At 40.8% G+C, this 14430-nt stretch overlaps 1 protein-coding gene across 1 annotated transcript; it reads left to right on the top strand.

The window, feature by feature from the left end:
* Nucleotides 1-628: 628 nt before the first annotated feature.
* Nucleotides 629-13263, top strand: LOC129746317 (uncharacterized). Its single transcript, XM_055739921.1, has 6 exons — nucleotides 629-1102; nucleotides 1174-1616; nucleotides 1771-2475; nucleotides 10685-11470; nucleotides 11610-12882; nucleotides 12949-13263. Exons 4-5 carry the CDS (start codon nucleotides 11162-11164, stop codon nucleotides 11949-11951), a joined length of 651 nt encoding a protein of 216 aa, XP_055595896.1. The 5' UTR covers nucleotides 629-1102; nucleotides 1174-1616; nucleotides 1771-2475; nucleotides 10685-11161; the 3' UTR covers nucleotides 11952-12882; nucleotides 12949-13263.
* The last annotated feature ends 1167 nt before the right edge of the window (nucleotides 13264-14430 follow it).

Raw genomic sequence — 14430 nt, 5'->3', positions numbered from 1 at the left:
AAATTACCCAAACAGCAAAGCTTATTTGTTATTACTTCTAATAGTTTTTTCTTCAATTCTAGCTTCGATTCGTTTGGTGAGTCAAGATAAGCTGCTTTCGAAAACTCAACCCTCTTCTCCGGACCACGATCGCCCAGCAAGCCCGGTACCAACCTATGCCGCGTCACGTATTAATATTGCTGGATTTAGTTTTCCCATCGTGGATGAGGCCACGGTAGAAAAGTTGGAACTGGCCGTCCGCAGCAGTTGGCCCGTTCGTCAGGCTTACGTTAATTTGTTGCGATCTCAGATGTCACGCCGCTCGGATGCCCAACGGATCTACGACATTGTGTCCAAACGCATATTCACTAATCGAGCGCTGCAAAACTACTGCTTGTCAACCGATCGGCAACCGTACTTCAAACAAGCTTCACGCAAGGCGATGGTTAATTACGAAATTTTCCAAGGCTGTATGTTGGGTAGGTTGGCAAATTGGTCTCATTAACTTACTTCAGTAACTCCAACTTCTTCCCCTTCCAGAGGCATGGTCTGCAATGGGAGTTGATAGTGCGGCATTGAACAATGCCCTCCGAGCGGTGGTCATGGTCATCAGTAGAAAACTACGGAACACCGTCGTTGGCAAGCGGTACTAAACGGCAAAAGCTTCGCTATCTATTCCAATATAAGTGAAAACTTTCAAAAGGCTGTGTTCTACAATGGGAAGAAAAATTTGAAATTCGCTGTGCTACAGTTTGTGATATGATTTCTCAACATTTTCTAGTGTACCTACAACTAATTAATAAAATATCTACATTTTTATTGCTCATTCTACAGAACACTAAGAATCATTCTCCGACAAACCCTTATATCACAAACTAATCAACTAAGGGTCTTGATTTATTATTTTTCCAGGTTCTGTGGAGAAGATACCAATAATAGATCCAAGTCACATCAAGGTGGAATACAATGAGGATAGTGAAGACCTACTATATTCTCCACAAACGATGTTCTCAACTTTCAAAGCGATAACATAACGGGATTTACTTTTCCAATCGTTGACGAAAAAACGGTGGAAAAACTGGAGGCTTCCGTCAATTCTAATCAACAGATTCGCAACGAATACGTAAGTACCTGAACTATACCTTATTCGAAGCGAGAACTGTGGAAGCTAACTTGAAGCTTGAATGTTTGCAGATTAATGTTCTTCGACTGAAAAAGCCACCAGGCATCGATCTGTTCAGTGTATTTCATCGGCTGTTTGAAGACGAAGCCATGTACGGTTACAACTTTTCCGGTATCGCAGTCAGTCCCTACAAAAGAAAAGCAATGAAAAATTATTCCATTTTTGTCGAATGTATGCTGGAAGCGTGGAAGTTCGACGGAATGAACATTTATCTGCTTAGGGAGTCTCTCAGTAAGATTATCAAATCTATCAACTCACGCAAACGATCGCGTCTATACATTTTGAAGCACAGAAACAGGACATGTCGGAAGAATTTGAGGAAATAAGCTGGATAACCGTCTTCAATAGACACAAAGTATTGCTTAGTACTGGTTCTCATTTTCTAAGAACTTTGCAAAATAACAATGATTACAATATTCGTCCCGTTATGCATTTGCAAAAAAAAAAGAAACAGGTGAGTGTAGTAGAAAATGTATCTTATCTATATCCTGAGTTAAGATTACTTGGCTGTTTCGACTTCAAAATATTATATTATTAAAATATTTAGGAAAGTTCTCAAGAACTGCAATGAAGACCGTATTAAATGATAAACTTTGTTTTATTTTCAGATCCGCCTGAACTACTAGTTTACTGATGATGTGATATCTACCAAAAAGTTACTTTAGAATATACTGAGTGTACACGCATATGATGTGATGCCAATAACGGTCTTGTCAAGTGGAACGAATTGTTATTTTTTGTTTAAACACTAGCTTTTTAAATACTACTGAATGATTTCTGCTTCATTCTGTTCTACCAACATTTGTGTTCTAAAATATATCATTTTGTATTACTTAGATGACAACCTTCTCCAAAAGAATCTTTCACTGAACAATAAAATATAAGAGTTTTTTTTTTAACAGTATCCCTATCTTTCAGATAAACCACGCTGCCATCTGGTAAAGGCTGAGGCAGCTGAAGAATCTTCATTGGAAGATGCACATGAAGAGGAACAAAACGTGTGTATGAACTTGTCTAACGTCCAAGAAAGGTACAATACCGATACGAGATTAGACCCAGCGAAAGCAAAACAAAAACGAAACGAAAAACCATCATCATCACCGCTGGTGATACACTGTCAAGATCCAAATATGGAACAGGTGGAGTACATCGAAGACGACGAAGAGGAGGAAAAAACTGGCAGGCCGCCCATGATCAACCAGGTCCACCAGCGGGGTGTCGTTAGTGGGTTCAATTTCCCCATCTCGGACGAGGAAACGATCGAACATCTGGAAGCGACCGTCAACTGGAACGTCCGAATCCGGAACGAATATGTGAGTATGATTGCACGATAATTTTGTCAAGTGTAGAATGTTAGGGGGAAGATTTTGACTCAGAATGGCAAGATTTGCTTCTGAAATTACATTCAGGCGTCCTTGAAAAACGGGGAATCCTGGATGGCCCGTTTTCAGGATTCATTTCAAGATTACTTTTTTTGGTTTTTGATAGGAGTTTAACCCATTCAGGTCATTCTTCTTCGATGGAAATGGTGTTTAACCCTTTAGGGTCATTGGTGGTAAATTTTGGTTCAGATTGTAGATTGTAGAAGTTTGGCTTTGCGAAGGAAACCCAGAACTATGGTTTTTGAGATTACTTTTTTCCGGGATTTTACGCATCAATGGCTTATTCACCCCACTTCTTTTCGAGATCACCTGACTTGATTGTTGGCTAGAGACTGGAAAGGTCAGTTGTGCTAGCGATTGCTCAAAATCGTTTGTTGAGTATGGCTGTCATACCTATACCAGTGCCTATACTGTGTATGTCGGTCTGGGAGCGCATGGAAGGCATAATTTGGATGCCATATTCATTCTTTTGCAAAAACGCGTACAGCTCGGATGCATTGGAAATTTAGTCGAAGTGTTTTTTATCGAATTAGCGACGTGCGGTGATCCAAAAAGGAAGTTATAAGTTTAAAAGTATTTTCGTTGTGAGGAAGAAGTGTTTAATATAGAAACTATTAGTGATATCACAGTTTTTAAATCGAAAACGCCGAAAGGCGAAAGAGACGCCAGTATATTGTGTAAAGTGAGGTTAGATAACGAAATGTGTGGCAAAGTCGTGAAGATTAAAATGGCCGCCATATAAGGTGAAAAGTGATCATGCTAAGTGTAAACGAAAAACCACCACCGAAGGGTGGTGACACCAATATGGATTGCAACGATCCAAACCTCACTCAAGTGCCTACAACAAGCGATTCTAGGAAGAGCGTACAGAAGGAAAAGAAGATTGATTACTATTATGAAAGAAACGACCAGGGGCCGTATCGTGTAATAGTTGAAGTAAGCGACACCAAAGGAGGATCAATTCGTATTAATAAATTGTCCCTCGCAAACACGCTACGGAAAATGCCGATGTACAGAACGCACATAATTGACCTCAAAACCATTGGCTGGAATAAAGTGCTTGTGTATATGAACAGCTACCAACTTGCGAATAAATTGACCTACGACCAGAATTTCATCGAAAAAAATTATCGTGCGTATATACCCAGACACCTCATCTCAGTTACGGGAGTTATATCAGATGTCCCTCTGGACATATCCGACGCAGAAATTGAGGACGGTTTACAAGCGGAGTACCCGGTTTTGCAAATCTACCGAATGAAAAGACGCATCGAAGAAAAAGATATACCAACCGAGCGAATAAGCATTACATTCAGAGCTGCCAAACTGCCAGAATCAGTCAAACTCTTCTGCTGCACGCTAAAGGTAAAGACGTTCTTTCGTAAAACAAATATATGTGGTTCGTGTCTTAGATACGGGCACAAAACTGAGAACTGCCGAGGCAGAAAACGGTGTTCGAAGTGCACGAGAAGTCACGAAAAAGAGGAGGACTATCATAGCTGCAAGTTGAGGTCCGTTGTCTATATTGCCGTAAAAAGCACGCGACCACTGACATCACATGTCCGGAACGCACCAGACAAAACAACATACAAGCGATTCTCGCAAGAACAAATCTCACCGCCCTGGAAGCCGAAGAGCAGTTCCCCATCCAAACAAACAACTACTACGAAGCTTTGGTTGGTGCCAGCCAGGACCCAACACCAGCGGAATCGGCATCGTATGCCGAAATGACCGCGGGTAGATATCAGTACAACAAGCCAACAATTATGCGAAGAAAGAGGGAAACAGTTCCGGAAAAATCCATCATCAGTGAAGACGTAATACTGCTTAGGGACAAGAAAGCAAAAACCAACGAGCAACACGACGGTACAGCACTCTTCAACAAATACCGGACGTCTAGTGCCGAAAAGTGGAAGGAAGAATTCCGGAAAGCACATCAAAACTATCTACAGGAGCCATCTACATTGAAACAAACAGGAGGAATCAAGAAAACGCTGGTGGATGAATCACGGAACCGAGAGGAACATTTTTCAAAGTTTGTATCAACCCTCATCGATAAAGGTAAGTTAGATCCAAAAAGTCTACAGGTTACAGAATAGAAATGAAGCAATTATATACTTACACAAATAAATAAAAACAAAACGTATAACCTAATGAAAATACTACAGTCGAACGTACAGAGTCTAGGAAAAAATAAAGATGAAATACTTAGAACACTAAATAAAGGGAAATACAGTCTTGGCATTTTTTCGGAAACCTGGACTAAATGTGCGGAAGAAAATACCAGGTTATATAATATCAGCGGTTTTCAAAAGATACTATGTTCTCGCGATGACGGATATGGAGGTGTGGGTGTCTACATTCGTAATGGCATATCATACCAAAACTTGAATATTTCACATCAATCCAATAATATTCAATTAATAGCCTTAAAACTATTACGGGAGAATCTTGTCATAGTCGCACTGTATATGGCTCCATCGACAACAAGTTCGGAAATCGAAAACTTCACAAATTTACTATTCACGAAACTTCGTTCACACAGAAGGGTGTTAGTAGGAGGAGATATGAATTGCCACCACGTTGCTTGGGGCAATGACTGGAGCGACAAAAAAGGAGCGACTTTGCTAGATGCTATTAACGACTCAAATTGTATACTACTTAACAATGGAGCTAAAACTTTTCTACCACTCGATACAAGAAAAAAACCAACTGCAATTGACCTATCAATGTGCTCAAATCATCTTTTCAACTCCGTTGAGTGGCGTACTCTACAAGAAACAATTGGAAGTAGCGAACATTTGATGATCGAAATAGAATTTTTAGGGATGATTAAAGAAACACCTTTCTTTATAAACATGAAAAAGGTTTATGAAGAAATTTCGAAACTTGAGAGCGATGACATTAATAACATATCTGACCTGCGAAACAAAATTCAAGAGAGTGTGTCAAACAATCGGAAACCGAGCAAGCGTATCCCAAAGCCATGGTGGGGTACAGAGGTGGAGAATGCTTGGTTAGAAAAACAGGAAGCAATGCGGGTTTTTAGCCAGAATAGTACTTTAGAAAACGCTATAGAAGTCAAAAAAAGGACCGCAATATTCAAACGTAAAAAAAAGGAATCAAAATTAAAACAGGTTGAAGAGTTCATTGAATCTATTGACCCCCAAACATGCTCCAAAGTTCTGTGGACAAAAATTGGGAGGCTGACAGGTAAAAGAGCAGGCAAGCAATCTAATAATCCGGTACAAGAGGACGTAAACATGGCTAACCAATTCTTTGATTTACATTTTGGACAGAGCGAGGTAGACTTAGACGTACCTGTTTCTTACGGAATCACATGCCAATACAACTTGTTGGACAAAGAAGCTTGGTCGAGAATTTTAGCCAAAAAGAACTCTAAATCGGCACCCTCGTCAGATAGGATTACTTACGGAATGCTTAAAGTATTAGAACCAAATATTGTTAACACTATCATTAGAAATATTAATGAAATGTTCAGATCAGGAACACTAACATACCAACTTAAGGAGATCAAGGTAATAGCCATCCCTAAACAAGGAAAAGATCAGTCAAAAGTGGAAGGGAAAAGACCAATCTCGCTGATACCAACAATAACGAAAATTATGAACTCTGCCGTGTTGGAAAGAATTCAACACTTCATAGAAGATCACAATATTATCCCAAAATTATCCTTCGGATTTCGGAAAAACTACTCCACAACTACCTGCGTGAATTTTCTTATAAACACGATTAAGAACAACAAGCGCAATGGACATATAACGGCAGCGACATTCGTTGATCTGTCTAACGCATACAATTCCGTTAAATGTGACACCTTAGAGAAGATCCTGATGAAGATACAACTCCCCCCAGAATTAACTATCTGGATAGTATCGTTTTTAAAAAATAGAACAATCACTATGAAGGTAGGAGAGCTGAACATAACAAGAATGATCTGTAATGGCCTTCCGCAGGGGGACGTTATGTCGCCATGTCTTTTTAACATCTATACGTCTGGGCTGCACCGAAACGTCGAAGAAGGTACGGTACTACTGCAGTATGCCGACGATTTTGTGATACTTACCAAAGGGAAAACAATGGAAGAATTGCGAAGTAAGACCCAGTCAAGTTTAACAAGGTTTATCCAACAAACAAGAAAGTTGTCGATGCAAATCAACCCTAGTAAAACCAAAATTTTAGTTTTCAAAGGGGGAAAAGTTAATTTCAATATAAAGATTAATAACGAGGAAGTAAACACAGTAAATACATACAAATATTTAGGAATCACCCTGGATCGGTTGTTAAATTTCGGCGGACACATACGAGACCTGAAACGGAAAATTCTGGACAGGCTCAACATGTTAAAGATAATAAGTAGCGTTCAGTTTGGAGGACATCCTCAAACCATGGGAGTAATCTTCAACGCACTAATACGAAACTGTATTGAATACGGAGTATCCATACTCAACAACGCAGCAAAAACCAATTTACGATCCATACAAGTGTTGTTCAACCAATGCTATAGAAAAGTGACGGGTTGTAGCAAGACTACACCCCTAAACAGCCTTTTAGCTATTGCTGCTCAAGAACCGTGGAACATCCGAAGTGAGTTCGTCTCATGTAAAGAAATAGCTAAATCCGTAACCCATCAGAATCCGGTCTATGAACAACTTGTTGGAACACTGCAACGATCAGAGGACAATGAAAGACTAAGTTACTGCGAGAAGTTGTTCAAAGAACACCATGAAATATTCGGTGCTATCAGCCCAGTACGATCGATCCCTACTAATGAGAAAAAGGTGCCTATCAACATGGAAATCGGACTTCGAGTCAGCAAACAAAACACCAACATCCAAGAAATGAAGCAAAAAGTACTATTCCTACTGAATGGCAAGTATAAAAACCAAGCAAAAGTATATACAGATGCATCAATATCAAACGGAGTTTGTGGTGTGGGTATATTCATAGAAAGGAATAATCAGCAGGTCGCTCTCAAGTTAAAACACCAAACAAGCATCATGACGGCGGAACTAGTGGCTATACAAATAGCAACTAAACTTATTGAAGAAAATACTTTAACAGGGGCAGTAATCCTTACTGATTCCCTTACATCGTGTAGAGTACTGAGTGATGCGCAGAGAAAAAGAAACAAGAGTGAGCTTGTACACAGTATCATCCAAAAATGTTTAAAATGTGATATAGTAATCCAATGGATACCAAGTCACATTGAAATAATAGGCAATGATAGAGCAGACAAACTAGCTAAAATTGGTACAACATCGAGTGAAGAATCAAATCATCAAATTCTTACAAAAGATGCCGTTCTTTTATTCCAAACATTTAAAATAAAATCCGCTAACACCTGGTACAACGATTACGCAACGACGAAAGGACAGAAGTTCTATGAAATCCAAAATAAATGGTGCGAAAAACCCTGGTACCATGGGATGCAATTAAATGCATTCGAAGTGCGCACAATAAATCGATTATTGACCGGACACGACTTCAGCAAGTACTGGCTGAACAAAATGCAGATTGAAGATGACCCTTTTTGTAATATATGCAACGAAACCGAAAATGCGGATCACATAGTTTTAAAGTGTTCTAAGTACAACGTTACGAGAGCTCAATATAGCTTCGACTGTAAATACAGAAATATCACTGAACTACTCAAAACCAAAAATGTAGACACCTTAAAAGAAGTAGTTGACTTCTTGAAAAAAGTAGACAAAAGGATCTAACTGTAAAACCTTTGAGAACCATGCCAAAACAATTATAAGTACTCAAAAGTAATGAACCGACCAAAATTTGATGGACATATGGTCTTTGCAACCGGTCCAAAGAGTTTCTCCCACCTCGAGAAACTCGATGTGGATTTAACCACACAGAGAAGAAGAAGAAGAAGGATGCCATATTTCCCTGCCTTTTCAATTAGGTATTTAATTTTTCTTTAATCGTCAGCCTCTGGCACATTCAGGGCTTGTCCAATTTGGGCTGTGAAAATCTCAAAATCATACACACACGAATTTCCCTCGGCCCTACTACATGGCTGTCGATTTCCCTCTTGACTTTTTTTTTTTTTTTTTTTTTTTCTGGGAATTTACATTTCCCTCTTGACCGAATGAGCGATCAAATACATCTTTGCCAATGAAGTCCGGATATCGATATATAATAACGATCGTTCCTTCCGCCGACTGGACAGGGATGAATAATCAACAAAATATTCCTGGCAGTATGTGCCAATGTGGAATCCCGGACGACCCGTTTTCAGGGTTCATCTCGAGATTGCCGCACAACTGACCTGATTGCCGTGTGGGATGATTGTGGCCTGTGGGGTTGGATGGAAGCGCATAGAAGGAAGAATTAGGACGATGCCTCACACACGATGCATCTCGTGTTTGCAAGAAAATCAGATCCGTTATCAAGAGCATACCGATTTTGATGCTTGCCAACGGCAAACTTTTGGAGTGCATCCAGCCATCTAATAACTAGCTTCTAGCGCCAAATTTGTTTCCATTTTCTTGTTTCATCGTAGCAATCGATGGGACAAATAACAAAATACACATAATTGATAAACAATAAGATATGTAACCATAACAATAAATGGTCGGGACTCGACCAAACCGAACTGAACGCCATCAGCGTTTTTTCCAGACACTTAAATTGATGTGCAAATATTTCCATTTGGAGACAAAATCTTTGAAATTTATGAACCAGAATTGATAGTTTATTAACCAGAGAGTACATTTCTGTCAATCATATTCGCATGTTTCTAAATTTTCGCATGTCGCTCAGTTCGATCTGGTTGAAGCCCGGCCAAATAGGATGTAAGATAGAAAATAACTTATTCCAAGTTCTAGGTACCAGCAAAAAGGAAAGTCTCGCCTTTCCACTGCCCAAGTGGTGCACAACAGATTATGGGCCCAACACTAGTGGAAAGGATGAGAGGCGGAATCAAGAAGTGCTGCGCCGATGGAAAGACAACGAGCCGAAGCCCGGAAGGACAACGAGGTAGGAACCAGAGCAACTGGAAAGTCGTCGGTGCAGAGCCATATGGAGGTCGTTGAGCCGGAGCCACTGGAAGGTCGGCGAACCGGAGACTGTGGAAGATTGTCGGACCAACAGGAAGATCATCGGATCGGGAAGCTAGGTGTAGGTCGACAAGCCAGGAAACATGGGAGGTCGTCGGACAGGTGCCATGGAAGGTTGTTTCGTCGGATCCTTGGAAGGTCGGCGAGTTGAGATCCAGCGGAAGGTCGTTGTGCCATTGGTGAGGCGTCGGGCCAAAATAAGGACGTATAACCAACAAAGTCGTCGAAACGGAGTCACTGGAAGGTCGTCGGACCAGTGCCATGGAAGATCGCTGGACAACGAAACAATCATCGGGCCAGATTCACTGGTAGGTGGTCGTACCGAAAGCCATGGAAGGTTGGCGGGCCGGTATCATGGAACTTCGTCAAGTCAGGAACGAGGTGGCGGTCGTCGAACCAGGAGTCTCTGGTGGACTTACGAGCGGGGTACCATGGAAAGTCGTCGGACCGGAAAGCCAAGTGGAGGTATTCGAGACCAGAAGCCAATTTGAAGGTCGTCTTACCTGGGGCCAGTTGGAGATCGTCGAGCTAGGAATCATGGAGCCACTGGTAGATCGTCGAGTCGGAAGCCAGGAGTAAGGTCGTCGAGCTGCAAAAGCGGTGGAGAGCGTCGTGCAATGAATGCGAAGATTGAGGTCCGGTGCGTGCGTTGAAAAGGAGCAGCCGCATTTGCAGAAGGAGACGCCGAAGGCAGTAAAGAGACTGCGAATGTGTATGTTGAGGAGGAGTGTTGAGATTTGTCTCATCGTAGCAATCGATGGGGCAAATAACAAAATACACATAATTGATAAACAATTAGATATGTAACCATAGAGCTGGTTTTACTATAAATAGGATGATAAGATAGAAAATAAGGTATTTCAAGATCAATCACCGAACAAGCAGAACAAGTCTCTCCTTCCCAAAGTGCTTCCCACAAACAGTTATTACTTAAAACGACATAATTTCTCATCGATTCTATAGACTTACCGATCTTTTTCCTTAGATAAGTCTAATCGTCTCATTAACAACCAATTTTCAACTAATGCCGAAATCTTCTTTTACAGGTTAACTTCCTGCGCTCGAAGAAACCCGTAAATATGGATATCATTCACGTATTCCATATGCTGTTCAAAGATGAGGCCATGTACAACTATAATTTTTCCGGCATCTGCAACCGGGGCCCGAATCGCAAGGCGATGCAAAACTATACCATTTTTGTTGACTGTATGTTGGAAGCGTGGGAAAGCGATGGGATCGATCGGGAAACGCTGAAGGATCGCCTCTGTCACGTCATCAAGAACATAAACGGACGCAAGCGGAATCGGAAATATTTTGCCAACCGCAAGGCTAAAATTCTCGGCATTCAGCGCCTTTGAATGACCTCTGATGGTTGTTGCTAATAATAAATTTTCTTTTTAGGCCTACAAATAAAAGTTTTAATTTTTGCTCTATACAAAATCCTCGTTGTTTTATTGACTAAAAATAAATTTATTTGATTTTCATACTAATGATTTGCTCCATTCACAGAAACCAGCAATCTAATGGAGCCGACGATCAAGATCGAGGAAGATAGCAACGAGTTCGATGAGTATGCTTTTTACTCGGAGCACAACGTGAAAAACGATGACAGCAGCAGTCAGCAGGACAAGTCACCGAACGTTACAGCAGCACGAGTGCGGACCAAACTAGAACCGGCACCGAAGATGCAGTTCAGCGATCTCTTCCAAATCTCCAATGTGTGCAGTCAGAACAGGAATCTGATGAACAATCCCTTTCCGGTGCACACCGTCAACGAGCTGAATGAACTGGATACTTTGCTGTTGGGCAATCCTGGGTTCATGGAAAAATGCGTGAGACATCTTTCTTTGCATAATTTTCAGTTATTTAAAATATCAGTCGTGTGAAACATTCTCATTCGTATTTCGTATTCTCACTGTGCCTGGTCTATTATTTTCTTCTACTAACTCTAAGTCCCCTCTAAAACTGCAGGCACAAATGATGCACAATGCCGTGCGCAATGAAACTCTGGAAAACGTGACCGGTCACATGCGGCTGCTGCTAGAGTTTGCTGTGGATTATGCGGTTCTACTGAAGTACAGCTGGTTCGGTTTTCTGCCCCGTTCGCCGATAGCCCGCGGCATGGGGGAACAGCAACCGTTTAGAAACCTGATCGGCGTGATCCATCTGCTGCACAGGGCCAGACGCTTGCGCTTCGGCAAGTGCAGTCTGGAGGAAATCCACGAGGGCATCGAAAAGTTCCTCAAGCGCAAACTACGCTGCCACGCCCTGTTTGTGAAGAAACAAAACTACGTCGTTCAGAGTAGTCCCTAGAATTAAGTAAAATATTTGCCAAAGAATGCATGCACAAACCCATGCTAGTCAACCAAGTACTAAACCACTCTTAGATCTTATAGCAGTATTAAACTGACCCACAAGATAGTTAAATTACGATAACAGATGGCGCTTGAGAAGCGTAAATATGCAGGCACTCTGTTTTTAGAAGCCAAACTAGTCAGATACGATTGATATTACCATATGCCAAATACTGCACAACATTTATTTCAAGTCTTCGTAGAAAGTGTTAGTAATAGTAATTTATTTTCTCTCGTTTTAAGTTTTAACTTATAATATTTATTTATTTTACAAAAAAAGAACATTGATACTCTTATTCAAACAAGTTTTCCATGTAATACGCCAAATATTGATTTAAGTAAGGTGATTTCATATGTGCCATAAATATTTTTTGAGATTAAATTTTATTCTCCATGTGTGTTTTCCAAATGTGAACCAGTAAATCTGCAGTAAATCTAACAAATCCTCTTATGCCAAATAAACATATATCGAAAAAAAACATTCAAGCAGAACATTATTAAAACAAGAAATTTTAATAAGCATAAGATTAACAGTAGTTTTAAATAACCGTTACAGGAGCAACCCATCGAAAGTACAGAAAAAAGAATACCGATCGAACTCCTTTGCCCAAGCACAAGGCCGGACCACAAAAAAGGGAACCGTACGTGCTGCTATTGCCAGATGGAAAGATAGTTGGCGTACGCACCGGGCATCCCGATAGCTTAAATAAATACAACAATCCATACACCAAGGTATTCAACATGGAAAAAGTGCTGACAGACCCGGATCTCTACGAGAATCGCAACGGTGCCGACATACTGCGGAACCTTCATCAGGGCTCCAAACTTACCGATTCGGAAAACAACGAGCTGGTACGAATTTGCTGCGAACATTTGCAGCGGTGCGATGGGTAAGTAATCCTATTCAAGGCATTTCACGCGAAACTGATTTCAAATCAAATATTTCACAAATATAGCTCCATGTACCCAGATACAGACAAGAAGGAAATTTTGGCCAAATCGATCGTGCACACGTTTCCGCAGTTGGCCTGCAGTACCACTCCCCACGAGCCACATTCGCTCTACTTCCACCGCAAATTGGACAACGTCGGGGACGATAGACACTCCGGCAAGATCAACAACCGGTTCGATACGATCGTTCGAAAAGCTAACGGACGCAACCGCTACAAAAAGCCTAGCCACGTTTTGTTGAGTTGAAGGGTTACGTTTTATAATTTTTCAATTTAGATAATAAAATTTTAATTACTTTTCTCGGTACATAATTGTTAAGTGTTAAGGGCATTATGCTAATTAAAATAAAATCTTTTAATAATTGTTGATTTTTTATTATTTAATATAACATTTAACATAATTTCGATGGTATAACGATGAATTTAGAAATCCGAGTTTGCTTTTTGCAGTTTAAAAAAATGTCTAATTTACCACCTACCAATTTATATATGTTAGGGTGAAAACCGCGACCAAGTACATTTTGTAGATTGGCTCAAAAAACTGACCTGTGCAAAATTTCAGCTCAATTGGACTCCAAGTTTCGTTTTTCTTTCAGCCTAATGAATCAGAAATTTGGAAGTTACAATTTAAATGTAATGTAATTGTTACGGTTTTTAGAAACAACATTATCTTTTAGTTTTCGCTATAACAGGACCAATACAATTTAGACAAACAACATAAATACGTTTGTACGTTCTAAATGGTGATGAAATATCTTGTAGCTTGTGGTCCGTAAAGAAAAACCGCAGTTAAATTAACTAGAGCTTTTTATTTGGGGTCTTTGCAGTTTGGAGTTTGGAATTGAACTGACTTACTAGAGTGAAAAAATTCAAGCCACAGATTGCCGATTGCTTAGATCTCAACACCCCCTCTCAAACGGTCAATCCTAAGGAACTTCGGAGTTGAGAGAACCGGACGGAATCCAGGGCCTTGGTGAAGATATCTGCATGTTGATCTTGCGTTCGTACTGGTTTGATACAGATGACACCGCTTGCGACATGGTCCCGGATGAAGTGATGCTTCAAATCAATGTGCTTCGTTCTTCGGGTCTCATAATTTTCTGGCATGAACATACACCCCTGGTTGTCCTCGAAAATTGTAACAGGACTGCCAGGTTCTCGCAAATCTTCCAGTATGCCTCGGAGCCAAAGAGCCTCGGCTACCGCATTACTCAAGGCAACGTATTCTGCTTCACTGCTTGAAGTGGCCACCGTTGTTTGCTTCTTGCTGCACCATGCTACGACGCAACCGAAAACTTTGAAAAAGTAACCGCTGATAGATTTCCGGTCTTCGGAGTCGGATGCCCAATCTGCGTCAACGTATCCAATCAACGGGGGACTTGAGGATGAACGTTTGAACTGTAACTTCCATGTTCGTGTACCTTGGAGGTAACGGACGACACGCTTCAGATGCTTGAAGTGGACTGTGGTTGGGTGTTGTTGGTAACG

This window comes from Uranotaenia lowii, chromosome 1, assembly GCF_029784155.1.
Source record: "Uranotaenia lowii strain MFRU-FL chromosome 1, ASM2978415v1, whole genome shotgun sequence".
In the NCBI taxonomy this organism is placed as follows: Eukaryota; Metazoa; Arthropoda; class Insecta; order Diptera; family Culicidae; genus Uranotaenia; species Uranotaenia lowii.
The sequence above is the reverse complement of the archived record's forward strand: the minus strand, read 5'-3'. Positions and strand labels throughout refer to the sequence as shown.